Genomic DNA, 26,720 nt, shown 5'->3' on the forward strand with positions numbered 1-26,720 from the left:
TTCGGTTAACTCTATAAAAGGCAACAGGGGTGTAGTCTAAATCTAAATTGATCTTTTCTCTCAGATATGACACACAGGGAAGATCTGTCTCTTTCAAGAGGATGCATTTCAGGTTATTCCTCTTACATCGAAGACATTTGGGGAGTAATGACTGGGACAAATCACACTTGTCACGTTTTAACCCAGATCTGGTGCAAGTTGGTTTGAATCGTCAGTCAGATGTGCACACAAAATTACCACCAAGTCAACACAACTTACATTTTTTGTAGTTCGGAAGGACAGCCAGGCAATGGCAGTTCAGCCTTCAGTTGAAACATGGGCTGTTTTTTTCTCTTTCATCTGCATATTTATCTTGTACTATTGGCCTCCATCACACTACTCCGCCTCTTTGTTGTTCACACCACGTGCCTGTATGGGAAAAAAATAAGATTCAGTGTCGTGATTCCCGATAACCTTTTGATTCACTATACGACTGGAAAACTAAAATTTTTTTGGACCAAGAAATTCCCTTGAGTTTGTTATTTTCTACGACTGAAAATGACAGCTATTATTATCGTTGAATCCCGGATACTTGAAACATAAACATTTAATCTGCCACGTCATCAAAAACAACCAGCACAGTTTTTCCAAACCAGTTATTTTTCGTTGTATTTATAAAACACCACGAGTTGTTGTCTGCTATGACAGTTTGAAAACCAGCATCCTCCTCCGGTGCATGCGTACTAAACCATGGCATACAAACCAAGGAACTCTAAAGTCCAGTGACGTAACTCTTTATTATTATTAGAGCCCATGTTTTTGACCGAAAAAAGATTTAAAAGCCAAAAAAAAACACAAGAAAATCACGAACTCGAATGCTGTGGTTGTGAAACATCCGGTTTCGATCTAAGCAGGAACTGCAACGTTTTTATCACTTGAACCCAGCATCATAAATTCCAAACACACGACTACTAAACTTGTAATAAGTCTTTTGATACCGCCAATTTCGTCTGCTAACAAAGAAAAACGACCTTCGGCATACGTGACTTACTTGACAGACACATAGATAAAAATCAAAAATCCCTACACCGATAGATTTAATCAATCAATATCCACAGTAGAGCAAATTATTTTTTTTTGTATTATTTGTTTTCGTTTTATTCATTTACTGGGCTCAAAAAAAAATTCAAAAAAAAAGGACGATGAAAACAGAAAAAAAGCAAATGGAAAAAAAATGAAGACAAAATGGAGAAGTAGAAAAAAGAGGGAATAACAAAAATGGAAAAAGAGATGGAAGATGGGCGGGGAAATATAAGAGAACGTCAACAGCCATTCATCATATTTGCTTTTTCTTCAAACGGAATGCAGCAAGACCATTATATTCAACACGGGGAAGAAGGAACACGCATTACAATGATCCAAGCACGGTTTTGCTATCTTTCCCATCTTTTCTCTTTTTATAGATGCCGGAAATTTTGTTCCATAATTCGATTTTTCAAGTTTCAACCCCACAAAATAAAATTAAAGAAAAATTCAAATATTTTTCAAAATGGAGGAAATTTTTTTGTTTTTTAAGTAAGCCACTTGTTTTCTTTTTCTCTTTCGATTGGAAGGCGCGCGATTGGTGCATTCGTCCAGGCACAAACATGATTTAAATGTTTTTTCTTTTGCAGAGAGTTATAGGGAAGAAAAAGGTCTAGTACAAAAAAAAAATTTGATGAGGGGATTATAAACAATAGCAGATAACAAACGATGGTGGTTGTGTGTGTGTGTGTGTAAGGATGAGAGGATAAGACCAAAGGAGAGAGAGAGAGAGAAAAAACACTTTAATGGGTTTAAGGCATAATATATGTTGTTAACACCAGGTCGAATCGAATGTGTGTAACGTCGTCCCCCCCTTTTTACTATTTTTATCTTCTCTGGTGTTGTTGCGGGGTCAAACGAATAGAAGCACCCCAAACAGCGACAAGAAAAATCTGATTTTTGTTTCGTAACAATATGGAAGCTTCTTCTCCTTCGTAAGAAAATTGCCTTTTAACTTTTGTTTTTTTGTCCCCCTTATTTTTATGTTTGTTTGTCCCATCCATTTTGCGCCGGGATGAATTGATAAAGAAAGCACTCTCCTCGAACCCAGGGGGGGAGAAGAATCAGGAAAGGAAAAAAAAATGAAACAAACAAAACCCACAATGAAAACATTCAACAACAAAAGACAAGAGCCAATGATTAAAAGTGGCGTGTCGTTTTTGTGGTTTGTCGCAAGAGTTTTACATGTTTTCAAACTGATCGACACGCCGTTTGGTGTTGCCTTTGCGGATCTCCCGTAGCGTCTTGTACTTGTCGCGACCCTGCTTGACATTCTCTTTATGCAACCTATCCATGGCCGTCTCTTTGGTCTCGTCCTTGGTGCCGGCCAAATCCTTCTTCAACATCTGCCAAATCAAAATCAAATTAGTTAATTTAAAATCATTTTCAAAAGACATGAAGCAAACAAACCTTCAATTGATTCTGGAGACGTTCGTTCTTCTCGGCCAAAGTGAGGCGGTCTTCAACTGGATCGCGGATCGAGTTGATGTCGCTCTCCGATATCAAATCATTGCCCGCGCTGATGTCACCGTTGGGTGTATCTTCATCCTCATCCTCCCCTTCGTCCTGTAAATAAAATGATAACGAAATAAAAAAAATAAGTTTATAAAACAAATAAATGGGCAATCTTATCTCGATAGGGGAAAGCCATGACAAGCAAAAGAAAATTTGTAATCAAATTTTTTGTCCTTACGTGATCGCCTTCGTTGACGTGTTGATGCTGTGGGGTAGTCGTGGCGGCAATAAGGGCCGCTGCAGCCTCTTCTTGCCTCCTTCGAGCATCTTCCACCTCTTCCTGGAGACGACGAGTCTCGTCGTCCTTGCGTTGAACCTCCTCGGCGATGCGCTGGACCTCGACCTGTTTGGCGCGGATCTCTTCCTCCAGCTTAATTTTCTCGGCCATCTCCATCTCCTTGGCCTCCTCCAGCCGCTTCATCATGTTGTGCAGCTCCTTCTGCGACACTTCAAGCTCTTCCTTGGCCTTTTGCAATTGACGGAGTTGCTCCTCGAGGCGACGGATCGTCTCCTGGGCTTCCAGCAGCTCGCGCTGCCGGCGCTCCATCTCTTCCTGCATCGACTTGAGCCGGTCGGCGTACTCTTGCTGCTTGCGCTCAGCCATTTCACGAGCCTGGATTTCTCGCTGCAACTTCTCGCGCTCCTTCATCTTCGATCGGCGCTCCTCCTGGGCCTGGGCCTTCATCTGCTGCACTTCAATCGTGTCCGGCTTGCGTCGGCGCATGTAGAGCTCGTGGTTGCCCATGCACAGGGCCAAGATTCGCTTGTTGATGCGCAAGCGAGGCGCGAAAAAGACGAAATCCGGAGCTTTCTTGTCGATAGGTTTGATCACAAATTTACGATCGTTGAAAGAAATGTTGCGGATCTCTGACCAAGGGAACCCAATCTTCGGAGTCAATCTACAATAGCAAAAGGAATTCCATTAATCATTTCATTCTCGACACGGAATTTATAGATTTACTTGTCATCTTTTTCGTAGATGTTGAGTCCGAGAGCGTCAACGCCGAGCCAGAGCTGAGTGCCCTTCTTGTTCTTGATCTCGAAATAATTGACACCGTACATTTCCAGATCTTGAGCCACTTTCAGATATTCCATCATGGCATCCTCCCTGTACAATCATTTCCCCCCCAAAAAAAGAAGAAAAAATTTAACGTCATTTCAAGTTTTTTTCGGTAAAAAAAGAAAAAAAGTCGAGAGTTAACGGTCTGCGACCGAGCGAATCGGTCCATGAGATCAGCTCGACTGACCACACGTATGCGGTTTCTGTGTGTCTCGTTCTCTTGTCGGGTTTCCTACCTGAGCATTCCTCCGTGTTCCGCATGCCAGGTGGAGATGCGCTCCTCCCACTGCTCCCGCGTCAGATTGTGCTGATCCATGACTCTGAAATGGAATAACAAAAAAAGATATAGAAATGAGAACACACAAAGAAAGGAAACAAACAAGGAGAGAGGGGGGAAAAATAAATAAATAAATTGGATGACATTTGAATGCGTCGGTTTCGTTCGGGTTGCAATTACTACAGTACAATACCGTTGCGGAAGAAGGCGGTCGTTGGCCAGGTAACCGGAAGAGTGTAGTTCCTTATCGTGATCGCCGTATTTGGCCTGGACGGCATACGAGGCGAGTAGGACCGACGTCTCGGGCGGGCAATAAATGTCGTCCGTCAAGATGGCATTCTTGACCTGCAGGTAAAAGAGCCGCACCGTAATGTCTTGAATCAATTCCTCAGCCACATCTTCCGGGTAGAACTTGGCCCTGAATTTGAACTGCAGCGGACTCTCCTTCTTGACATCTTGATTCAGCACCTGAGGGTGGGCAGCAGCAGCACCAGTAGTAGTAATGGAAAGGAGGCAGGGGAAGATACGTCAAGATAGTAAAAGTAGTTAGTATCAAACATTTCTCACACACACACACACGGCACACACAAGAGCGGCAACAAAACATCCTGCGACCTATTTAATTCCATTTCACGTCCTTTTTTTACTTTCCCAACAGTGTCGACATCAAGCGGATCTAAAGGCTTGTAAAAATGGATAAGAGAAGACGATAGAGCCTACAAGAGCTGCACTACATATTTCGCTTATCTATCTAGGGTCACTATAGTATGCTACACGAGAGACTAATACAGCAGCAGCGTATTGCCTTTTTGATACGATTAACTGTACCTGATCTTGGCAGTAACCTCTGCCCAAAATAAACCTGAATATATCCTTGACATAATCGTTGGGCTTGAAACAATTCAATCAAAACGGGGAATCGGGTGGGAGAAAAAAAAAGAGAATATTCCGTTTGAATTATGTAAACTTTGAAATAGTCCCTCAATTATAAATGCAAAAGTATTCCAATGAGAGACAAAAAAAGGAACCAAGGACCGATAATGACAATGTACCTTCTTGTTGAGCTTCAGCCACGTAGAATAACTCTTGCTGTCGGTATACTGGAGTCCAAAGAACCAGATTTCGCGGAGACCGATTGTCTTGACAACTTGGTCAAACAGCTGTTTGCCCGTTGTCGTCGGCTGGATGGCAAATTCCAGCTCGGCGTCCATCGTCGTCACCCGAACATTGACCTACATTCATTTAAAGACAAAAAAAAGAAAAAGAAAGAAAAAGAAGATCTGTGAGTTGGCATTAACGACAAAGATGCTTCAACCATTCATTCGTGTCTCTTGAACGTGATCGGCGAACCAATTGGTTCGGATGCCCTTATTTTTCTTCCAACCCATTGTACGAAAAACACTAGGGCTCTTAATCTCTTTTCCTCTTTCACAATCTGACAACCATCAAAGAAAAAGAAAGAAAGCCAGAACAGTCATTCAGAGTCAAGTCTCGGCTGTCTGACTTGTGTTTCTTATCGGCGGCGCCAGTCCGTTATGGAATGGCATGGCAAACCCACCCAGACACAAACACACACACACACACACAGGAAAGGAAAGAAAAAACGCAATAGACATTCTTCTTCTTTCATTCAACGATTTTATATATATACCTTCTTCTTGTCGCTCATGGTGAATTTGACAAGAGATCCCACACGCCGACACCGAAAAAATATATCTAGACGCCCTCACTGCAAACAACCGTACGATGCAGCAAACGAAATCACACACACAGACACACTCACGCCGGTAGACACTAACAGGGAAAATTGCTATAGTCAATAGCAGCACAGACGCGTATCGGTCGGTGTGAAAGAACCAGAAATAAAAAAGGAAGACGGGACCCCGACAGGTGCCACACCAATATCTAATGACTGCAGTTAGTAGACTGGCGAGCCGGTGTATAGTCCCCGGTCCGTCCGTGAGTGGGTGCCCTACCCCTTGGTACGGGAAAACCGTTCGTAGACCGCGGTTTCCCCAATTGAACAAGTCATCTCTCGTCTCCGGTGTTGGTGGTGACGCGCTGGAAAGAAATTTCCGCCCTGCGTAATCGCTTCTCTACCCTCCCCACACACACAATTTTTATCAGAAAAATCCACAACGAAAGGAATGTGCATATGCCCGATTGAATCATCAGGGAGAGAGAAAATGAGCAAACAAGAAGAGTATAGTGTACACATTTTTTGGAGACACGCAATCGTGCTCCCGCATTTTGATTTTAAGAGAGAGAGAAAATGATACAGGAAGAGACGACCGTGGGTTTGGACCACGCAAGACATTTCCCATAAAATATAGGCAACAATTGCAACCCCCCACCCACCCACTCTTTTTTATTTCTTGGCTGAGGAGTCACGAGGTAACTCAAGAAAAAAGAGGCTTACAACGTCACATGGCCAGTTGTGCTAAAATTGGCAGCATCTTACGTCACTGTACACAAACTCACCGATTTCGGCATGTTGGATGATCTTGTTTGCTCTTGGGCTGTTTCAAGCTTTTTCTCTCCTCTGACTCTTGTTGGAAGAGTTGAAAGCCGGGCTTTTACTTCTTCTTCTTCTGCAGACTCACGCTCGCGCGAACAATACGCACGGAGAACCTGGAAAGAAAGAAAACAACAGGAAGAAATTAATGTCAGACAGACAGACTGGGGTTGTTGCTGGTGGTGTAGAAGAGATTCAATAGCATATGGTCAACAAAATCTAAAGTACACAGATGGTCAGCATGTGGGCACATAGCTAGAGTGATGGGATTCTATATGTATATGTGAGTTGTCGAAAGGCCAGAGTGACTTCCCAACACATCCTGTCCATTTGGCAGGGTGCCGTCACAGTTTAGCGAATGCATCAGGGTTGATCGAAAACCAAGACATTCCTTTTGAAATGTCAAGAGGAGAAAAAATAAATTACGGTTGAATGGAAAGAATACAAGGAAGGAATGGTGATGTCATGGCTGGCCCGTACATTATTTCCAAACCCAGAGAGATGAGCATTCATTCAGACACCTGTATTTCAACATGAGCCTTGAGTGTCATTGATAGGGAAAGGATGAAAATAAGGGAGGGGGGAATGCTTAGGGCAAACACTCGAGTCAAGAGGCCGAATCGTTTTTCGATTTTTCACGATTCCCAATGGCGAACACACCAAACACAACTCAAGAAACACACACACACACCACGCCTATTGTTTGAACGACGGCCACCTGATAAACAAACATCAAGTTCTTTTCGGTTTGGATGTGTGGATATACACTAAAAAATGTTAATCAGATTAAATGTAAAAGAATAAAACAGAAATAAGTACTGTTGCGTATACGTGAAAACCACTCTCTCGGGTGACAGCCACTTATAACGCACTGAATCGGCGGCGGCTCTCGACCGTTGTTGGCCCTCAGTATACCTCCCCTCTTCGCTCTTCTGCAATATGGCTACCAATAGCTTAGCTCAGCTTTTTTTTCTTTTTTCTTTTTATTTCGATTTTCAAAGACTTCGCTCCATCCCTCTGGCGACACTAGGAAACATTACCGTCCTGAGTCCTGACAGCAAAAAAATGCTCACATTTTCTTGGAATGCAATGAATGAAATTGGTTTTTAATGATTAGGAATAAATTAAAATTTTTAATTAAGCTAGAAAATTTATTAAGCTGTGTATATTGAGAAGGTAAATGAATCAAAATTTAATTTTAAGGGGTTTACACTTTACAGTCTTGTAAACATGAAATGAGTAACAAATCATCAAATTTAAATTTAGACAATATATTCTTTTATTTTAACGAATTGTACCATTTTAATAATTAAAAACATTATAATTAAAAAAGTGAAAATAGTTTTTGCAAAAAATCGATAGAATACTTTAGTTCTTACAACGGCCACCAGTTTGTTTTCCAAGCCCAAGCATTGTGATTTTTGCTCGTTTATTGCCGGCTTGTTTAAATTTTTTTATTTTATCATACAATTCAATTCATTAAAACCAATGGAGACTTTGCTAGAGCAGCAGAGGAGATATCATGAAGAAAAAGAGCGTATCATCGACTCCATGGTCAAGGAAACAATCTTCAAAAAGACCACTCAAAGGGAGATAATCAACTCGGAACACCGTCAGAAAATTTTGCTTGACGTATGTAAACTTTGGCTCATACAATTGAACAAACAACTCTTAATGTCGTATTTTGATAACTGTAGAGGTATATGGAGAGTACAAGAGTTTTGAAAGAGATCTATGAAGACAAGGACGGACAGCGCAAAGAGGAGGTGGCACTGCTCTCTGGACCAAATGAATTTGTGGAATTTTACAACAGACTAAAACAGATCAAGGAATTTTACAAAAAACATCCAAATGAGGTATAAAACACATTCATTTTCTTTAAGTGTCATTCAATAGCAGTTGGTTTTGTTTCACAGATTGCTGTACCAATGTCCATGGAATTTGATGAGTTTGCCAAACAGAGAGAGAGTGGAGCTGACGAAACAAATAGTAGGTTATATCTGACAGAAAGCACAGTCATATAAAGCTAATGTAATTTGATTTTCAGATTTGGTTGACTTTACCGATGAGGAGGGCTATGGCAAATATTTGGATCTTCATGAAAGCTATGTGAAATACACAAATTTAAAAGGAATTCAGGTCAGTTTATAGATTGAAACAAGAAACAAATCGAAAAAAATTAACACAGTTATATTTCTTACAGAAAATTGACTACATTAGCTACCTTAATATGTTTGACCGTCTCTTTGATATTCCCCGGGAGAAGAAGAACGCTGAATACAGAAACTATCTACAAGCATTGGTGGATTATTTAGTCGATTATGTTGCTCGAGTAAAACCAGTCATGGACCTTGACAACTTGTTTCATGAAATCGAACAAGATTTCGAAAAGGACTTTGTAGCGGGTACATTTCCTGGATGGCCGGTAAGTCTATTTACGACTGTTTCTATTTTCTGTCCAACCTAACTAACGCTGGCAAATTTATAGAAAGAAACAACCGGAAGTGCTTTGGCAAACGCAGGTGCGGCGTTGGATATTTCAGCCTTTTCATCTTGTGAGGAATTGGCATCTCTAGGACTGGATCGTTTGAAATCAGCATTGATAGCTTTGGGTCTCAAGTGCGGTGGAACACTCGAAGACCGTGCCAAAAGACTCTTCAGTACAAAAGGTCTGTCGGTAGATGAAATTGACAAATCTCTCTTCGCCAAAGGCCAGGGTAAAAATCGAGGTGCTACCGAACAAGATAAGGAAGCCGAAAAACAAAAGAAGATTGCCCTTCTGGAGGCTCAAGTTTATAAGTAATTCCATTTAAATTATTGAATGAAATTGAATGAATAATTAATTGTGAATAATTCATAGACTGATTGAGATCTTGTCTGAACCACGGCATGCTACCAAAGAGAACGTGGAACGTAAACAGGCCCGAACAGATGGGGAACGAGAGGAGGAAGAAGAAGACGTTGTCGAGGTATAACTTAATTACTTTGACATATTTCCTTAAACTTTAAATTCTCAACTGCCATTTTCAGGTCCCCGAGGATGAAGATGAAGACGATGACGTCCCTTACAATCCCAAGAATTTACCACTAGGTTGGGATGGAAAGGTATAAATGAACCAACATTAATAATTGTGTAACTTTGTTCTAATCTTATCGATTCATCTCTTATCCAGCCCATTCCATATTGGCTTTACAAATTGCACGGCTTGAACATCAGCTACAATTGCGAGATTTGCGGCAATTACACGTACAAAGGTCCAAAGGCGTTTCAACGTCATTTTGCCGAATGGCGTCACGCTCACGGCATGCGGTGTCTGGGTATTCCCAACACGGCCCACTTTGCTAACGTAACACGAATCGAAGATGCAATTTCACGTAAGCTTTCAGTTTATTTTTGTTTTTCCTGTCCCCTACCGATTAATAATAAAATTCTAATTGAAACTTCAGTTTGGACAAAATTGAGAAGCCAGAAAACGTCAGAACGTTTCGTCGCCGATCACGAGGAAGAGTACGAGGACTCGATGGGCAACGTCATCCCCAAGAAAACGTACGAAGATTTGCGTCGACAGGGTCTCTTGTAAAGAAACATGACTGGAAAAATAAATCTTATAACTTCGTGCGCGGTTATATTTTTATTCCATCACATTTGCACAGAGGAAGCGCAAGCTCCTTGGTTGTTGTCGAGTGTCACTGTAATATTGGTAATCTTAATCTATGTTTCGATTTATCACTTTGTTGTCAACTTGTATTACTGAATCATCTTCCCATCACAAAACTTTGCTCAGATGGAGTTTTTCGTCATTCGTCTCAATTCCCAGCTCATCGACATGTCGAGAAAAAGAATATGGATTAATGCTTATGTGTCACTGATTTCCGTCGATATCCTCATCGATCAGCTACTTTTAGTATACTTGCATTTTAACACACTTAAAGTATATACCACCTTACTATAGGTATGTAATCTTAATCATATTCGAATTTTAAACAGTCATCTTATAACAAATATTTAAAACCTCTGAGCAATCACGATATTGAAAAGGCACCCCAAGCTTTAATCACTTGCTTATAATTGAATTTGTCTTTAATTGATAACATCTGTATTTGAAATATCGAAATGGCTGTGTGACTATGTGTAAACGTTCCCCAACACTTGAACAAATTGTTTAGGGACTTGGGTAAGCGGCAGGCCTGTACGACGCGGCCTTATATTCTTGGTATTTGGCCTCTCCGTCGTATTTGACATCGGCGATGTATCCGGTGTAATCGTCGGCCTTGTAGGTGACCGTCTGGGTCCGGCCGTCGGGCAGGAGGGTGCGGTAAGAGCCGGACACGTAACCCTTGCCATCCGCGTTCTCCTGGTGGGCGTAGTCGTTGTAGGACTGTTGGTCCTTTACGGCCCAGGCAAAGTTATAGGGCATTGCGGCCTATAAATGTTTTGCGATTTTAAAAAATATTGAATTAAAATGACTAAACGATACAATCATTGATCTGAATGACTTACTACGTATTCTTCATTTGACGGATGGGCAGTGCCAGTGTAGGGCGGATAAGCAGGAGTAGGATAAACTATTGGCGAATAGGCTGGCTTAGTGTATTGATATCCTTCAGAGGCCACAACGGCGACTAATGCCGCTAGAATGAAGACCTAACGCCCAAAAAGTTACCGCATCAATCAACACTTTCCATTTCTGTCTATAGAACAAAGTTTTACACATAAGTGCAAGTTCCTTTTACCTTCATGTTGATGCTTTGAAAGTTGGAATGGAACTGTGGGATGTGACTGCGCCGGCTTTATATACTACCGGCACCGCCAAGAAAAAAAAAGAAATCAGGTTGGGGTGGATCCAGCACTGAGCGGTGAAAACCATTTTGCCTTTCTATAATAATGTGTTCTTATAAATGTCTAAGTTTAATTTTCAGAACTATCCAACAAATTATTAAATTTGGACGAATGCAAATTTCTTGCTGAATTATTTCTGGAATTAATCGACAAAAGTTTGATTTGACTATAATTCGTTGTATTAAAGTTTTTCCAGATGTCAGTGAAAGGATTTGGCAAAACACCAGTGGATAAAAAAGGGGATTGTGTTTTAGAAATTGGTTTGCGCTTTTATTGGGGATTGTTCTAGCGTGTTAAGAAAAGAGCCCAGCCTTCTTTTACTAACGTGCAAAACAGTATAAAAAGCTCAGGTAACGACGGTTAAAATCATCAGTCTCATTGAAACTTTCAGAGCATCAACAATTCAACATGAAGGTGGAATGTCTATAATTCAGCACCAGAATCTCCACTTAAATTCATTGCTAATTCAATTCTTTTTTACATTTTACAGATCTTCGTTTGCACCGTTCTCATCGCCGTTTTGGTTGCCGTCAGCGGCCAAGGTTACCCCAGGCCTTCTTACAACCAGGCACCACCGGCCTACTCTGCTCCGGCCTATTCAAAGCCCTCATACCAGCCAGCCTATCCATCGGCCTATCCCAAAGCCTATGACGTAAGTTCCAGTAATAATTAAACTGTCCTTTTTGACCTGTTTTAAAAAATGAAATTAATTTCGGCAGACCCCAATGCCCTACAACTTCGCCTGGGCCGTAAAGGACCAACCGTCCTACAACGACTACGCCCACCAGGAGACGGCCGATGGCAAGGGTTACGTCTCCGGCTCCTACAACGTCAATCTTCCCGACGGCCGGACCCAGATCGTCAACTACAAGGCCGACGACTACACCGGATACGTCGCTGATGTGAGATACGAAGGGGAAGCCAAGTACCCATCACAGTCCTACAAGCCTTCCTCTTATAAACCAGCTTATCCCGAATACAAACCAGCTTATCCTGCTCAATATCCCCCTAGATATTAATTAACCACTTGGTTTTATAATTCCTATAAAAATGCGTGAATGTATAATGAAATAAAGAATTATATGCGGAAATAAAATTATTGGCAAATACTATTTTCCAATTCTGATTCCTAATAATTTATTATGATTGCGAAAATTAAGAATTGTTGGTGATAATGCTATTTCATCTTCAAACATTTTTATCACACCCACGAAACTTGGTAAAATAAAACCTGTCAATATAGAAATCAACAGGATAACCAAAATTACCTGTGGTCGCTTTTAGATAACAAATAATTGATGCTGTTTCTATGTATGACGTAACATATTTCATATATAGTTTGTTAGTATGAATCTTATCTGAATTGAATTCGAATTCCAACATTATAGTTACGCCTGTATACATAATAACATTCAATCTGTTTGGTTGGCGGATCGATTCTGATCCGATCGACTGGCTCTATAAGTATTACAGCTCACATCCGCCCTTTTAAACCGCACGCTCCCAGAATAGAAATGTTGCGTCCGGCAAAGTGATTTATACGACCAACATCAACACTTTCATCTTTTCAAATAAATTACCAGAAATAAAAGAATATAACATTAACAATTGCTCATTGGTAAAAACTTTCCAAGAAGTGCAATAATTCTATTGCACTTTCTGACTGCATTCAAACGTGACGAGATCGATTGTATTCCTCTCTTATATACCAACATAACATCATAACGACATGTAGCCAATTGGCGAAATTTTCTTTTCGACACTTGGCATCAAATAAAATTCGATTTCGGAATTTTTCGCGGCCGAACCGCGATCATATTAGATTTCAGAAATCACGTAATAATCGTCGCCTGGAATTTCAAAGAGACGCGACTCGGACCGATTCTCGCCAGGGGAAAGTCATTTTCTCTCTCGTCTGATGGAAATAAGAATTGAAGGAAAGTATATCGGCGTTCATAGTTCTGCTCGACCACCTGTTGGCCGTCGCGGCGCCACACATTATGACGATTTGCTCATCGATTTGACGAGTTTTTACGCTCTTATTATTTTGTCATCGTCGGGAAAACATTCTGAACATAACTGGGCCACTTTAGTCGGACTAATTGTTGGCAGTAAAAAAGTTAAATAGCTGAGCTGTTGCTGAGGTTTTGTCCGTGACGGTGGGAATAACATTTGACTCTCTGAGCTAGGAAACAATTCGTCAGAAACTTTCCAAAAGCTTCTCACTCGCTTGATTTCTCGTTGTGAGTTATTTTCTAGGAAGAAATAACGTTTTTCCTTCAAAACAATCGGAGATATTGGAATATTAAAGTTAATAATGACCGGATCTCTGATTTATATTCTTTCGTTCTCTTTGACTGCCATATGTGCAAATCTATATTCACGTGGCGGAAATGAAATCGAAAAAAATGTTGAGATTTCTTTTAGAAGAAGAACTTTTATTTTGTCTCTATTTTAAAAAATAATTTTAAATTATGGGGACCATTATTGGCAAGAGACATCACTCATCCGCTTAATATTTGGGGTAAGCTGGAGATGGGTAGGCGGGTTTGTAGGCGGGTTTGTATGCGGGGTAAGCAGCGGGGTAAGAAGAAGGATAAGCTGGACTGGGGTAGGCAGCGGGTTTGTATGCCGATGGCTTGTACTCGGTGGGGTATTTGGCCTCTCCGTCGTATTTGACATCGGCGACGTATCCGCTGTAGTCGTCGGCCTTGTAGGTGACCGTCTGGGTGCGGCCGTCGGGGAGATTGACTTTGTAAGAGCCGGAGACGTAGCCCTTGTCATCGGCCGTCTCCTGGTGGGCGTAGTCGTTGTAGGTGTAGTCGTCCTTTACGGCCCAGCCGAAGCTGTACGGCATTGGGGCCTGCAGAAATTCAATTCATTTAAAACAGGTCAAAACTTAATCGATAGTTAATGAAATGAAAAATAAAATATACTTACATAATCGTAAGACTTGCTGTAAGATGGGTAAGCCGGGGCTGGGTAGGCCGGTTTGGGGTAGTAAGCATTTGAGGCCACGGTGGCGATCAAGGCGGCGGCGAGAACGAATAAGACCTTATAATAGTAAACATTTTTCAGATTTAATTCAGATTATTTGATATAGGCGATAGTGAAGCGGACGCAAACTTACCTGCATGTTGATTCGGATTTCTGGTTGTTGTACAACTGATAACTTTGAGATCTTGTGCTTCTGTATTTATACACCTGGTGAAGCCTATGTGTACGCCTATACTGTACCTAGTGACCAGTTCTTTTTCTTTACTTTCAGCTGTGATGCACGACGCACGCCGTCGTGATGGCTTGGTAGTTTCTCACAGGTAAAGAAATTATACACGCACAGGTGGGGCTATAACTTTTGCTCTCATAAAAATGGGTGCGGTCCCTCTGTATAGTCTCGGCTAATTTGTCCTTGTTATAATAAATGTTGAGGCTTCATATAGGTGATCTGACCTCATTTTCACTCTTCACTAGCTCTTTGCTCACTTTTTCCACCCCAAAATAATATTCCTCCTCCACTTTCGTTGGATCTCTTCTATCCCAACAACCTTGGCCCTGACCAACATTTTTTTTTTAAAATTCGGTAGCATGAAATTCGAGTACAGCAGTTTGGAAACTGAATATGTTTGAAATTTCATTACAGCCGCCGCATAGTTATATAATTTCAAATTAATCTGGTAAAAAATAATTACCCTTTTCTTTCTCACACATGTAAAATAACACAGGAATTAGAAATGGATCAGTGTTTTCCCAATTCCTTTCCATTAGTATCGATAGTATTTTATGTGTCGTCATGTCTGATGAGCAACAATTGGCAAAACAAAGATGCTCTCCTTGGGAATGCGTCGGTAAAAAATTGTCCGCTTCTCGCCGCTTTCAAAAATGTCGGAGCCCAGCAGTGCAGGAAAAAGGAATTTGGAAGGATAAACTTAAATTAGAAATGCGATATAAAATCTAACGAAGCTTTCTTAATTTTTCTGCTAGGTGTATTAGCGAGTCGAACTGAATTAAAATGTTGACTGTTGTATAGCTGTTCATATTTTGGCTTGGAAGTCCATTTTTGGACGCATGGGATGTGTATAGAGTCGTGACGGGCGTCGCACCGCTTGAATAATAATAACAAATGATTCTAAAAATATAGATCAAGGATTTCTCCGGTCTATCCCAACAAATTCTAGTTTATTTCTAACGCTCTGCGTCACTCATGGGAGAAATCTAGACATTATCGCAACGACGTAACTTTAAAACTTATAAGCGTCGCGGTAAATGAAAAAAATAAGAAACCACCAAGGTGAAGATCAAGCGCTATAGACGGTGAAATATAGTATTGTACATATTGTCGGTCGGTTTGAAATAAACCATTCAAGCCACCCTTATTAAATAAAGGAGAGCTCTGAAGAGTCGCCTATTTTTTGTTGACTCGCAGTAGTATAGTAGTATAGTATAGTATAAATAGCTAACAAACAGAAAAAAAAGTTGGTTATATACACACCAGATCGATTGCAGAGAAGAAGCGGTAATACGCATGACTTTTTCCCGCAAGTCCATCCAATCAGATTCGTATCTGCATTTGAACATGTGTTGCTACACTTGAAACCAAATCAGCTGGAGCACTTTTGAAAAAGGCGCCATATGGCGGTCTCCATGGCAACTATCGTTTACATACCTGAAATTGCAGAAACCTAATAAAAGCGTTCAGGATATGCAACTCAAATAATTATTTGTGTCGGTGGACTCACACGCTGTATTTTATTCATTCAAAGCAATAAAACGCGTCGCAGAATTATTCGACGTAATTTAACGGTAGAAATAGACTATATGGCGAACCCAATAACAGCAGGAAACCTGCTGTAGGCGTTTTGCGCCCACGTAATATAATAAGGAGAGAGAAATTCGATTCACGAAGCTGAAGCTCTTCTTCCTTATTTGCGCAATTCGCTGGAAGCTTCTTTAATTATGCGTTGTCAGAAATTTAACCATCTCCACACTTGTTGCTTCTTTTGTTTGTTCAGTTTCCGGATAGTCCGGTGAATCAGTGATGATGGAGCTTATAATCGATACATGAAATTAGATCAAATTTCGCTGTCTATGCTGGTACTTAACGCAAAATAGATCACTTTTTAAAATATGGGAGGCATTTACGTCATTTCCACATTACGTGATACGCAGCGTGTGGAAAAGGTCAAAGTGAAAATCTAAAAATTATCTAAATGAAATGTTGGAAAGACGTGTGCTGGCAAGCTATACATACAAAAAAGAAGGTATAAAAATCTAATCTGAGATAGACGAGACCATTTTTCAGCAAAGTTGATTGGTCAGCGTTGATTATAGAATCCCAGAATCCGGCGGATGTGATACACGTGCAAACAGCGTCTCCATGGATCATGAAAGCCTTTTTTCGTATATATATAGTGTATATAAGCACCAGGGATTGATTTCCCAGGAAAGCTTTCGTCCAAGCTGTCTTGTGTCCTATTCAATCACGATATTGCCAGCAGAATATCTAGGCTGTTTGCTCCAGCCTTTGTCCTACTATGCCATGTCTTTCGATAATATCCCATTCAACAGACTGTAATAGGCCCCAGGAAAAGGTCTGCGGCAAGAAATATCCTCTTTACATGCACTGTATATAGGCCTACAATAACAGAAAACGACGTACCAGTTATCTAATATCAGTTATACCGTATCAGCTAACTAATATGATACGGAGAAATAATCAAAACGATAACGGCGGTGAATTTCAATAAGGTTCAGTGAGCGCCAAACAGATGACAAGAGCCGGTACGAGGCAAAGAGATTGAACTCTGTGCGTGTGCGCGATATATCGATTAGCTTTCTAATAAAATATATAACTTTGGCATTCTCCTTGACAAAAATGTCTGGTTCAGCTATTGAACCGTTGGTATTTGAAATCAGTAAATGCGAGGGGGGGAAAAGTACAATAGGAAAACCAGGGTAATATATAAGATTTGAAAATAATTTCAAAGTTTATTCATCGTTCGTACATACAAGCGCGGAAATCCGATTCGGAAAATGTTTCATGTTGCTCTTCCTCGAACTTCGGTTCTGCATAATTAATGAGATTTTCAAACATTAAGTAAGCAGCTAAGTGCTCTGCTCTATCTCCAGCTTCTTCTTCTCATCTTAATGAAAACAAGGTGAGTTTTCCGTACCAACGTAGTGGTTCTCATCTGGGAATTTAACGATGTACGACTATGTCGAATTACTGCGTTAACCTGCGTTAACCTAAATGTCCCACTCAAATCGTATTCGTCAAAATTGAGTATAATTGAGCTATCAACAATTATCAGCCAACCTATATAGTTATATATGAGATGTAGACACGTAATGAGCCACACCCACTCACACAAATCGGATGAGGTCTTGTATAAACATTAAATTAAAACCAGCAAAGATGAAACATTATGCCGCAATATTGTAAGATCTACAATCCCGAGGCTGGGCTTAAAGCCACTCACGCTCTATGACTGAGCATGCTCAGATCATATATACCTAACAAGACATATATTTACTTCAGTTGCACTGCTGCTCGACGCTATAAAACATCGACTTTTCCTATTGGAAACCATTTCAATTTGTGGAGGTCATGTATATGTAATTAGATCGATCACAAACTGGAATTTTATTGTCACACCATGAAGCGGGAAATTCAAATTAACTCCAGCGACTGCTGTCAAATCTTTCAATAAGGTATCGATCTTGACTATAAACAAAATTATTTAAAAAATTTATAGCTGTTTACCTAGATATACTTGGGATTGACAAAAATTTCTCTGGAAAAGTCACCGAGAGTCAACGAATTTTCTCTGTCTGAATTCTCTATAGTGATACCCATCAATTCCAATTCAAATTATTCCCGAGTCTATAGACGATAGTTTCCACTTTGACGTTTGAGAGTGCCAAGTTCGATCGAAATCTCACCAAAACATGAACAACACCACCATCGTCAATCAAGGGAACATCATCCTCACCCAAAATGGCCAAGTGTACAATCCCATCGATATCGACATTTACTTGGTCGTCACCAAATGCGTTTGCTGCTCCATCGGAATCCCGCTCAACTTATTGATTGCCGTCACCATCATCCGCCTAAGACGACTCCGCAGCAAACCTCGCAACATCTTCCTGCTGGGCATCATTCTCTCCTATTTGTTGTTTTTCCTCTACCCCATCATCGAACTGACTTACTGGGGTCTCTACCCAGTCGAGCACGTTTGCCAGGCCTTCATCGCCATACTGGCTCTACCCCAAGTCCTCCTTCTGTTGAACATGCTGCTGGCCCTGGCCGACAGATACGTGGCCATTAACCATTCCCTGCTACACCGGGAGAAAGTGACGGTCCGTCTGGCCAGCGGAATCGTTTGTTTCAGTTCCATCTTGATCATTTTTCTCGCCAAATTTGTCTACATCGTCGGATTGGCTCCATTGCGCTGCGAGATGTACCTCGTCCACAACAAAATCATTCTCCTCATCGTTGTCGTCCTGTTGATATTGTGCACAGGATTGAATATCATCGTCTACCGACAGACAAAGGTGCTGATCGGTGAATCCCGGAAGCTGACGAATCCTACCAGCGAAATGTCCAGGATATCAACCCGGAATCACGGGCGGATGGACAACAACGACGAGATGGATGGTCAAGATCTGGCCATTGTGGATGGCGACAACGTTTTAATCGAATCCAGCCAACTGGGCACGTCCGGAAATGAATCTGCGAACGTCAGGCCGTCCGTCAGCAGTCTCAGTGCTGTTAGGGCCATGTCCATTCACGTCGACAGGGGCAAACTCAGCCAAATGGAGATGGAAGCCACTCGTTCGCTGGTCATCGGAGTCACCTCGCTCGTCTTAACTGTTTTCCCTCCGGTTATTTTCTTCTTGACCTTCTTCGCTTGTCGATTGATCGTCACCGACCGATTCGACTGCAACAATCTCACCGTGGTGATCCCTTACATGAGAGAGCTGGGCCTCATTCACGCCGTCTACAACCCAATCATATTTCTAATGAGGAACAAAGAGTTGAGACTGTCCATTTCCATTCACGTTTACTGATGAGATAATCAGGGGATACCATTTTTTGTGAGAGTTTGATTATAAGATAAATATTTAAATTGACGGACGAGTTGGCTGGAGTCCGGCAGTGTTTTTCAGCCAATAATAGTAGACAGATAATCGGGTGTAAACACTTCGTGATGATAGTTCGCAGCTGGGCGTCTTGGAAAAGATGCCAACGGCAGTCGGAATGACCAGCGATGAATTGGCAGGATCGACTAATTCTTGCACGAATGGAGATCCTTCGTCATACATGCAAGGGGACCCAGGTGGGGCTGCAAAATAAGAAATGATATAATTTTAAAAGAAAAATGTAATTATATTTGTAAGGTTTATTAGCATACTCGCAACAATGGAAACTCCACAGCACATCATGATTGCCGGATCGAATTCGACCGAGTCGGAATACGTTCCGCATCCGGTTGAAACATTTGTGAACATGATGAATCCCGCTGCGTAACGAAGGTTGACCGATTCATACCCACCGTCCTATTTGATTAAATTAATTAATTCATTTAAATCATTAATTGAATTCATTGATATGAAATTGTAATTTTAAAAAAGGTGTATACGTACCATATTTGCGCCCCATCCCATTATCATTCCTACCCTCTCGACGAAATCGAATTGATTGTACACGATGAAATCCACATTTTCATAATCAAATTGGATACTTTTGCTGAGCTGTTATCCAACATTGAAGATGAGAATCAAATTTTCCAATTCCTATATTTTAATAAAACTTTTCAAACCTTGATGAGAGCGATGTCGTTCATCTTGTTGGTACTGTTGTACTCTGGGAAAGAAACGATGGAATAAACGGCCATGGATTCCTCGTTAGGGTCCGGATTAATGGCACTCACCTGACCGACCACCACTTTCAACTGGTAGATTGTTTTCCTATAACAAATAATTTTAAAATGTTTAGACACATAGGGTCGATTTTCTTATAAGCTTTTATAAACCCTGATTTAAAAATAAAAGCGAATTGCGTTACCCATCGACACACGAGGCTGTTGTGACGATCCATCTATCGTTGTAGATAAATCCGCCGCAAAAGTGTCGATTATTTTCGTCGGTGATGGAAACGACGTACGGAAATTGGCCAGCCGCAGCCAACTCTCCTTCAATTATGCGTTCGTTCCTAATCACAAATCCTTTCGAATTTTCGAAATTAAAAATCATTAATGCGTTTAATTAAAATTTAATTAAGTTTAATTCAATTTTTTTAAATATCCGGTTTACCTGCAACGTAATAAAAACCGGCGATCAGGAAAATTAAAGACTTCATGATTGTTGGAAGTGGAACAGATTAGTGTATAGGTAGCACCTGAATGGTAGTACGGTACCATTTACGCTCGAGCTTTTATTTAGAACGCTCTATCTTGAAAAATATTTATTCGTCGTGAACTAGATAACAAAATAGATCGGTATTCAAGTATTAGGGTATTCCCTTTTTTTCAATATCTCCACTGGTTTTTTTCAATAGCTTCAATTTCACCTTATCACTATTTCAATATTTACATAGGGTTGGGGTAAACACGTCGATTTAGACGAACACATAGTAGGCTACTACCCGTCAAGTTCATGTAACGCAATTTGACAGGTAAGTTGTTGTTTTTTTTTCCATATACTCGTGTTTAAAATATCTCAAAGTTGCGACACCAGACAAACATTTTAGGCCAATGTATTGCACGTGTACAAGAGATTCGTTTACCCATCAGATCAAGACACAAACCCACATCAAGTTTTGACAGAGTAGATGCAACAGGTGTAAGAGTAAAATATACTTTTGAGATCAGAGCTTCTAGTGAATTGGAAACTGTTAAGGAATTCAAAAGGCTGACAAGCGACATGATGTCGATCAAGATAAATCAATTCTCCATTTTCTGCGCCCATTGTGTCAATGTGGGTTGTCCTCTTGTTACAATTCACGTCCAGCGGAGTTCCTTTCGCAGTCTGCAGAACGACCCCTACGGCGATTACCAAAATCAGCAACTTCATCTAAAACAATTTTAAAAATTTTACTTTCATTTAGATATAATGGTTCAAATTGAACTAACCATTTGATGTGAAGTGAAGGTAGATATTCAATTAAGTCAGGAAGGTGGGAAGTTAAATGCAATGCGACTTTCTTTCTGTATGAACCAGTCAACACAATGCGGAATTTAACCAAGTCTACACTTGATTATATACAAAAATGCTAACGTCGAAGCGAAGTAATTCGATAAAAAATATCTAAAATTAAACCGCTTAACCTCAAATAGGGCAACTAACCATTCAACAGGCAGGAAATTAAGTTAAACGATAAGAATAAAAAGGAAAACCACAACCCACAGATTTCTTACAGTTGACATGAAAGTCCCACTATAATATAGTAAGACATTTCAAAGAAATCAAGACAAATTTTATTTAAGATTAAAGGAAATTTTACTCGCAAATATTAGGTCGACAGGATTCTAAACTCATCAAGATAAAATAATGCAGTTTGATACCTAAGAATCGGAAGTTGTAACATATACGAAGATTAATAAACAATAATGAATAGCCATTTAAATTTGTTGGAAGTTCCCATACGACAGAATTTATAGCTAACAATACTTTTCTTAGCTCTTCATTCTTCAACAGAAATATCTAGTTATCTACGGATTATAACATTCTGATTACAATCAGTTCTTTGAAATAGATCACTCAGCCAAGTGAGAGAGTACCACAGTCAAATTGACCAAACAAAAGTTGCGACACTAGACAAACATTTAAGGCTAATGTATTGCACGCGTACAAGAGATTCGTTTACCAAGATTAAGTCACAAAACAACGTCAATCTCTGACAGAGTAAACGCAACAGGTGTAAGCATAAAATCCACCTCTAAGATCAGAGCTTCTAATAAAACGGAAATCGTTAAGGAACTCGAATGGCTGACAAGTGACTTTATGTCGATCAAGATAAATCAATTCTCCATTTCCCGGGCCAATCGTTTCAATGGCAGTGGTCTTCTTTTCACAGTGCACATCCAGCGGTTTTCCTTTCGCAATCTGCAGAACGACTCCTACGGCGATCACCAAAATCAGCAGCTTCATCTAATTTTCAATTGTCATCGTTAATATGCGAAACTTTACTTCTATGCTCTTTTCATCATTCATAAAATAACGATTACAATTTAACTAACCATTCGTTGTGAAGTGAAGGTTTAAAACTGGAAGGTGAGAAGTAAAATACAATGCGACTGTCGTTCGGTATGAACCAGTCAACACAATGGGGAATTTAACCAAGTTTTCACCCGCATAAAATTAAGTCAGGCGATAAGATTAAAAAGGAAAACCACAACCCACAGCTATCGTACGTTGGAAATTTAATACATAGAAGTCCCACTAGACTTACCAAAATAATTCCAGGAGAATTGTTTCAGACAAAAATCTTACACGCAAATAGTTCGACAGGAAGCTCAATGGATGAAGAGAAAAAACTACTGTTAAACTGATACCTTAAATCGGAGGTTGGATCACATACGAAAATCAGGAGTCGACATCTGCAAATAGATGAGAATCTAAAATTTTATGATTGTTCATAAGATAACTAGCAAATAATTGAAATACTGAATATGCAAACCCCTCAGAAACAGAGCAACAATCCCATCAATTGGCTTTCGGCAGATTAGTCTGAATTGAGTTTTGCAGTCAGCCCGTAAAAGGGCAAACCACAACCCGCAAATTATACTCAAAAAGCAAGCTACAGAAGCAGTTCCAATCGAAATGGAGGTCTTCGCCTAATCCAAATGGACATCATGGGACTAACTACACTCCAATCGATATTCTTTCTATTCCCCCGCGCCTTTGCGAAAAGACTGCCCGGCTAGAGCATCACTCTCCGACAATGAGAAAAGCCTCGTCTCAGACCTTCCCGAGGGTTCCAGTGAGCAATGCAAGTACTCCGTGAGTGACCCCCAAATGCAGGATTGCCGTTAGCCAAGACGGGGAGAGCCCAACTCATCACAGGGGATACACATATGCTAATTTCAATTCACATCAACTAACAAATGACAATTATCAATCAATTACCTGCCAGAAGAACACTCAGCATAAACCATGTGGCTGCAATACCAAGAAAGCATCCTGAAATGGAATCATGAAGCAAAGTTAGAAAATTTCAGACAAATATAAAGAATACCCTAATCTTTAAAAATCATACTAAAGTAAACTATCCTCAAATATATCAGTACAGGTCTGTGAATTGTAATCATACCAGCAATATGAATAAAACAAAATAACACAATCATACTTACATTCACTTCACACTCTTCTACCTTGCCCACTACAGCCTACGAATCAGACCATATATGATGTAGCCAGTGTGCCAGCCATCGAACATTCATGAAAATACCTACAAGAAAACACAAAGCACAGATGAATTTCATGTTAATACTCAAAAATGAGACACAACTTGCCACATACGGCATTTAAGCAGTATAGGCAGTAGCACCAGTCTAGGATATTATTCAATCGCCGAAACATCAGCTGCAGAACACAGCTGAAACACATATATCAAATCCAACTTTTACTAAGTATAATAACACTCAAAAACCCAAATTTCAATAATAAAACAGGATATTAAACTCACCTTCGAAAATCGACATGCTGATAAGTCTGATCAGTGATCAAGAATCATAACCAAAGTTTTGGCAGCCACATAACGACACAGCGATCAGCCAACGGATGTGGTGTTTAAGAGTTTAATCGGCTTTTATCGACTATGGGTAGTACTGGGTAGTAAGGGGAACGGAAGCCGCGGGCTTATTCATCAAGTTGCTGTCTAGTTGCCAAATCGAATTAAACTGAAGCGATAAAATGGCAAATAAATTTATAAAATATAAACACAACCAGAGCAATAGATACCTGGTCGGTTCTCGGCCGTGTTGGCTTCCCTATCCCGGTTTCAGGGTAAACGTGGTCCGATTTGGAAAAATTGATGAGCGCCTCTAGTGAGTGTGTCAGGTACTACGTGAAGCCAGCCAATCAGGAAGGGTCTATGAAAAACTCATTGACCAATCACAGCTTACTTTTCTACAAGAAGTGAACAAAATAAAAAGGTAGAAGTATCCAACTGTCAAACCTCTAGGTCTTTTCTAAGTGTCCCAACATTCTTACATTTTATTGTTTGGTTGTGTAAATTGTTTATTCTTTGTAAGTGTCCAAACATTCTTACATTTTATTGTTTGGTTGTGTAAATTGTTTATTGTTCCGTTGACATAATACACTACTTCTTGTTTTGAAAATGTACACTTTTCACATTATAATTTTCATTTGGTAGTCGATCCATCGAAATGCAAAAAATCGTTTGTTTAATTTGATCAAAATACCATGTCCAATTCTTTGGTACCATTGATGAAGTTACTAGTGACTGAAATGTCACAAAATTAGACTTGAAATTAGTAGAGCTTGCTTCCATAGAAGGTGATGTAACTGTCGAATCATCAATGACAACAGCAACATTTTCGTTCATTACATCAGGAAGTGGATCAAAAATTGCTTCTTCAGCAGCCTGGTGAGTGTCCATTGATTCTTGAATAGTAGAGGTAGCTTCCATAGAAGGTGATGCAACTGTCGTATCTTCCATGACAACAGCAAGATTTTCCTTGATTGAATCTGGAAGTGGATCAAAAATTGCTTCTTCAGCAGCCTGGGGAATGTTGATTGATTCTTTAATAATTTCCATGGAGGGTGCTATCAGATAAAATTTAAAGCAATTGCTCTTATAAATAAAATGTAACGAGAACTATTATCAATACCTGTACTGTCAAATTTTTTTCTCTTAGACGTAGTAGGTATTTTGTCTACTTTTGGTCGTTTCCTTACTGATGCATTGCTAGCATTTGTTTCCACTACAATACATATTTAAGAATTGCGTTATTTGATATTAAACAAAATAAACATATTTAAAAATACCATTAAGGTTATTTCTCCATTTGAAACCATCAACATTTTGCATTGCTTGTCGACTAGGTGTATCTAAAATGAAAATGGTTCAGTTTCTGTGCTTTACAGATTATACAGGAAATGTAATATCAATACCATTTATCAGAAAATGTTTGGGAATTGCTCCAGCATTACGATTCCTACGTTTGAAAGGATGGAACACGTTCAAAATTTAAATCCCTGATTTGAAGTCACTTTCGTCAAAATGACGGGAGCAAATACGTGAGGTGCTCGTCAAATAACTACATGGAATTAGTTCTCGCCATTTAGATAATGAAGTTTTAGGAATTGCAAACAGGGTAACCTCGTTTTCTTTTTGATTTCCTTTGAAATATGTTGATTTACAACCAGGAACAGCACACCTGCCAACCATTTTTACAGAAATTATGGTTAGGCTTCATTCACGTAATACACGATAATGGCCGCCGTATTCACATATTACACAAAAATGGCCGCCGAAAGTATTATTTGAAAGTCAACGTCTTATCACTAGATGGCGCTGTTTCATTTTTACCACTTCACAACTTCTGACAAGCTCCGCCCTAAAATGTCTGAAAATCGGGGATACGTTTACCCTAAAACCGGGATAGGGAAGCCAACACGGCCGAGAACCGACCAGGTATCTATTGCTCTGACACAACACAATACAATACACAATCAACCAATTTTCGTAAATGAGACATTCAAATATTAATTTTACAAATAATTACACAACTACATTACATATAGTATTCAGCCAATTCAGGCAATATTGGCAACATTTAATAAAATAATGTCACGGCAGAGCCATTAATGGCTCTGGTCACGATCTCACGGACCCGCAAAACGGCAGTAGTGGTTCTATTATTACAAACATATCGAAAATAACAAAATACCGTTTTGATTTATCGTAAGCTCCCTTACAAGGTGGATATGGATGGATGGATTGGATATGGCTCAATTAATTGCCAAGCAAAAAGTAACCACAGCAACGGAGGTTTACAGCTCAATTGACATTGGCCGCATTATACGAAATTTGTTTAAATATTTATTTTCTGCGTTTTCTTTATCAATCGCATTCTCGAGCAATGCTGAATAGCTAGAAAAGGTTCAGACTTTCATGTCACCGGAAATCGCATTATTGTTCGAATCAATGGGAGGGAGTTCATTCTTAATGATATAAACGGGTCGATTAAGATTATTGATAGTTCGTAGATAGCTCAGAGGCCTAGAGCGGTGGGATAAGTTGGGCTGTGATATAAACGGCCCTGCTCCCACAGGACGCAGGTTCGAATCCTGCTCTACGGATTTTGAATTTGAACTTATTCTAGTTTATTTTTTTACCTTTTTTATGCAAATTCCATTTCCTTATTCATTATAATTAATTAAATGTGCATTTTAATTGTCATCGAATCGACTTAAAAAATTTTAA

General features: G+C 40.0%; 6 protein-coding genes across 14 annotated transcripts; 2 read left to right on the plus strand and 4 right to left on the minus strand.

The window, feature by feature from the left end:
• Window positions 1-331: 331 nt before the first annotated feature.
• LOC124209170 (moesin/ezrin/radixin homolog 1-like) lies at window positions 332-22,843 on the minus strand. Of its 6 annotated transcripts, none has more exons than XM_046607064.1 (10): window positions 22,822-22,843; window positions 6,396-6,545; window positions 4,967-5,146; window positions 4,108-4,382; window positions 3,874-3,957; window positions 3,539-3,685; window positions 2,756-3,476; window positions 2,473-2,628; window positions 851-2,408; window positions 332-408 (listed from the first exon to the last, which is right to left on the minus strand). In XM_046607064.1, exons 2-9 carry the CDS (start codon window positions 6,405-6,407, stop codon window positions 2,244-2,246), a joined length of 1,740 nt encoding a protein of 579 aa, XP_046463020.1. In that variant the 5' UTR covers window positions 6,408-6,545; window positions 22,822-22,843; the 3' UTR covers window positions 332-408; window positions 851-2,243. The 6 variants fall into 6 exon arrangements, with proteins under 6 accessions (XP_046463020.1, XP_046463021.1, XP_046463022.1 ...); XM_046607065.1 differs by lacking the exon at window positions 22,822-22,843 and adding an exon at window positions 22,719-22,739; XM_046607066.1 differs by lacking the exon at window positions 22,822-22,843 and adding an exon at window positions 7,251-7,387 and having other exon boundaries at window positions 6,396-6,548.
• On the plus strand, window positions 7,805-10,048 carry LOC124209177 (splicing factor 3A subunit 3-like). Its single transcript, XM_046607079.1, has 10 exons — window positions 7,805-8,061; window positions 8,127-8,285; window positions 8,346-8,418; window positions 8,477-8,568; window positions 8,633-8,854; window positions 8,918-9,228; window positions 9,290-9,398; window positions 9,460-9,534; window positions 9,603-9,804; window positions 9,877-10,048. Exons 1-10 carry the CDS (start codon window positions 7,918-7,920, stop codon window positions 10,008-10,010), a joined length of 1,521 nt encoding a protein of 506 aa, XP_046463035.1. The 5' UTR covers window positions 7,805-7,917; the 3' UTR covers window positions 10,011-10,048.
• On the minus strand, window positions 10,493-14,509 carry LOC124209189 (adhesive plaque matrix protein-like). Of its 3 annotated transcripts, XM_046607108.1 has the most exons (4): window positions 14,400-14,509; window positions 14,210-14,323; window positions 14,046-14,132; window positions 10,493-10,766 (listed from the first exon to the last, which is right to left on the minus strand). In XM_046607108.1, exons 1-4 carry the CDS (start codon window positions 14,403-14,405, stop codon window positions 10,593-10,595), a joined length of 381 nt encoding a protein of 126 aa, XP_046463064.1. In that variant the 5' UTR covers window positions 14,406-14,509; the 3' UTR covers window positions 10,493-10,592. The 3 variants fall into 3 exon arrangements, with proteins under 3 accessions (XP_046463064.1, XP_046463063.1, XP_046463062.1); XM_046607107.1 differs by lacking the exons at window positions 14,046-14,132; window positions 14,210-14,323; window positions 14,400-14,509 and adding exons at window positions 10,931-11,074; window positions 11,164-11,196 and having other exon boundaries at window positions 10,493-10,853; XM_046607106.1 differs by lacking the exon at window positions 10,493-10,766 and having other exon boundaries at window positions 13,687-14,132.
• On the plus strand, window positions 11,591-12,381 carry LOC124209191 (cuticle protein 19-like). Its single transcript, XM_046607112.1, has 3 exons — window positions 11,591-11,683; window positions 11,760-11,921; window positions 11,989-12,381. Exons 1-3 carry the CDS (start codon window positions 11,678-11,680, stop codon window positions 12,286-12,288), a joined length of 468 nt encoding a protein of 155 aa, XP_046463068.1. The 5' UTR covers window positions 11,591-11,677; the 3' UTR covers window positions 12,289-12,381.
• LOC124209180 (chymotrypsinogen A-like) lies at window positions 19,313-20,686 on the minus strand. Its single transcript, XM_046607082.1, has 6 exons — window positions 20,582-20,686; window positions 20,334-20,493; window positions 20,089-20,236; window positions 19,913-20,020; window positions 19,681-19,825; window positions 19,313-19,611 (listed from the first exon to the last, which is right to left on the minus strand). The coding sequence occupies exons 1-6, from the start codon at window positions 20,625-20,627 to the stop codon at window positions 19,391-19,393; spliced, it is 828 nt and encodes a 275-aa protein (XP_046463038.1). The 5' UTR covers window positions 20,628-20,686; the 3' UTR covers window positions 19,313-19,390.
• A 1,705-nt stretch (window positions 22,844-24,548) lies between the features above and the next one.
• On the minus strand, window positions 24,549-25,759 carry LOC124209183. Of its 2 annotated transcripts, XM_046607088.1 has the most exons (5): window positions 25,614-25,753; window positions 25,406-25,551; window positions 25,280-25,342; window positions 25,123-25,215; window positions 24,549-25,057 (listed from the first exon to the last, which is right to left on the minus strand). In XM_046607088.1, the coding sequence occupies exons 3-5, from the start codon at window positions 25,320-25,322 to the stop codon at window positions 24,591-24,593; spliced, it is 603 nt and encodes a 200-aa protein (XP_046463044.1). In that variant the 5' UTR covers window positions 25,323-25,342; window positions 25,406-25,551; window positions 25,614-25,753; the 3' UTR covers window positions 24,549-24,590. The 2 variants fall into 2 exon arrangements, with proteins under 2 accessions (XP_046463044.1, XP_046463043.1); XM_046607087.1 differs by having other exon boundaries at window positions 25,406-25,759.
• Between the last annotated feature and the right edge of the window lie 961 nt (window positions 25,760-26,720).

This window comes from Daphnia pulex, chromosome 12 (assembly GCF_021134715.1).
Source record: "Daphnia pulex isolate KAP4 chromosome 12, ASM2113471v1".
Classification (NCBI taxonomy): domain Eukaryota; kingdom Metazoa; phylum Arthropoda; class Branchiopoda; order Diplostraca; family Daphniidae; genus Daphnia; species Daphnia pulex.

Excerpts from the sequence above, each read along its gene's own strand:
- LOC124209170 (XM_046607061.1), bottom strand. The coding sequence starts at position 7,162 with ATGTTTGTTTATCAGGTGGCCGTCGTTCAAACAATAGGCGTG. Across the intron at positions 4,383-4,966 it reads GGCTGAAGCTCAACAAGAAG|GTGCTGAATCAAGATGTCAA; the intron begins GTACATTGTCAT and ends GCCCACCCTCAG. Across the intron at positions 3,958-4,107 it reads GACCGCCTTCTTCCGCAACG|AGTCATGGATCAGCACAATC; the intron begins GTATTGTACTGT and ends ATTCCATTTCAG.
- LOC124209177 (XM_046607079.1), top strand. The coding sequence starts at position 7,918 with ATGGAGACTTTGCTAGAGCAGCAGAGGAGATATCATGAAGAAAAAGAG. Across the intron at positions 8,419-8,476 it reads TGGAGCTGACGAAACAAATA|ATTTGGTTGACTTTACCGAT; the intron begins GTAGGTTATATC and ends TTTGATTTTCAG. Across the intron at positions 9,805-9,876 it reads AATCGAAGATGCAATTTCAC|TTTGGACAAAATTGAGAAGC; the intron begins GTAAGCTTTCAG and ends TTGAAACTTCAG.
- LOC124209191 (XM_046607112.1), top strand. Across the intron at positions 11,922-11,988 it reads CCTATCCCAAAGCCTATGAC|ACCCCAATGCCCTACAACTT; the intron begins GTAAGTTCCAGT and ends TAATTTCGGCAG.
- LOC124209189 (XM_046607106.1), bottom strand. Across the intron at positions 14,133-14,209 it reads ACAGCAAGTCTTACGATTAT|GCCCCAATGCCGTACAGCTT; the intron begins GTAAGTATATTT and ends GAATTTCTGCAG.
- LOC124209180 (XM_046607082.1), bottom strand. The coding sequence starts at position 20,627 with ATGAAGTCTTTAATTTTCCTGATCGCCGGTTTTTATTACGTTGCAG. Across the intron at positions 20,021-20,088 it reads ACGACATCGCTCTCATCAAG|CTCAGCAAAAGTATCCAATT; the intron begins GTTTGAAAAGTT and ends GTTGGATAACAG. Across the intron at positions 19,612-19,680 it reads TGGAGTTTCCATTGTTGCGA|CCCCACCTGGGTCCCCTTGC; the intron begins GTATGCTAATAA and ends CTTATTTTGCAG.
- LOC124209183 (XM_046607087.1), bottom strand. The coding sequence starts at position 25,322 with ATGCAAAATGTTGATGGTTTCAAATGGAGAAATAACCTTAATG. Across the intron at positions 25,216-25,279 it reads ATGGAGAAATAACCTTAATG|TGGAAACAAATGCTAGCAAT; the intron begins GTATTTTTAAAT and ends TATGTATTGTAG. Across the intron at positions 25,058-25,122 it reads AAAAAAATTTGACAGTACAG|CACCCTCCATGGAAATTATT; the intron begins GTATTGATAATA and ends TTTATCTGATAG.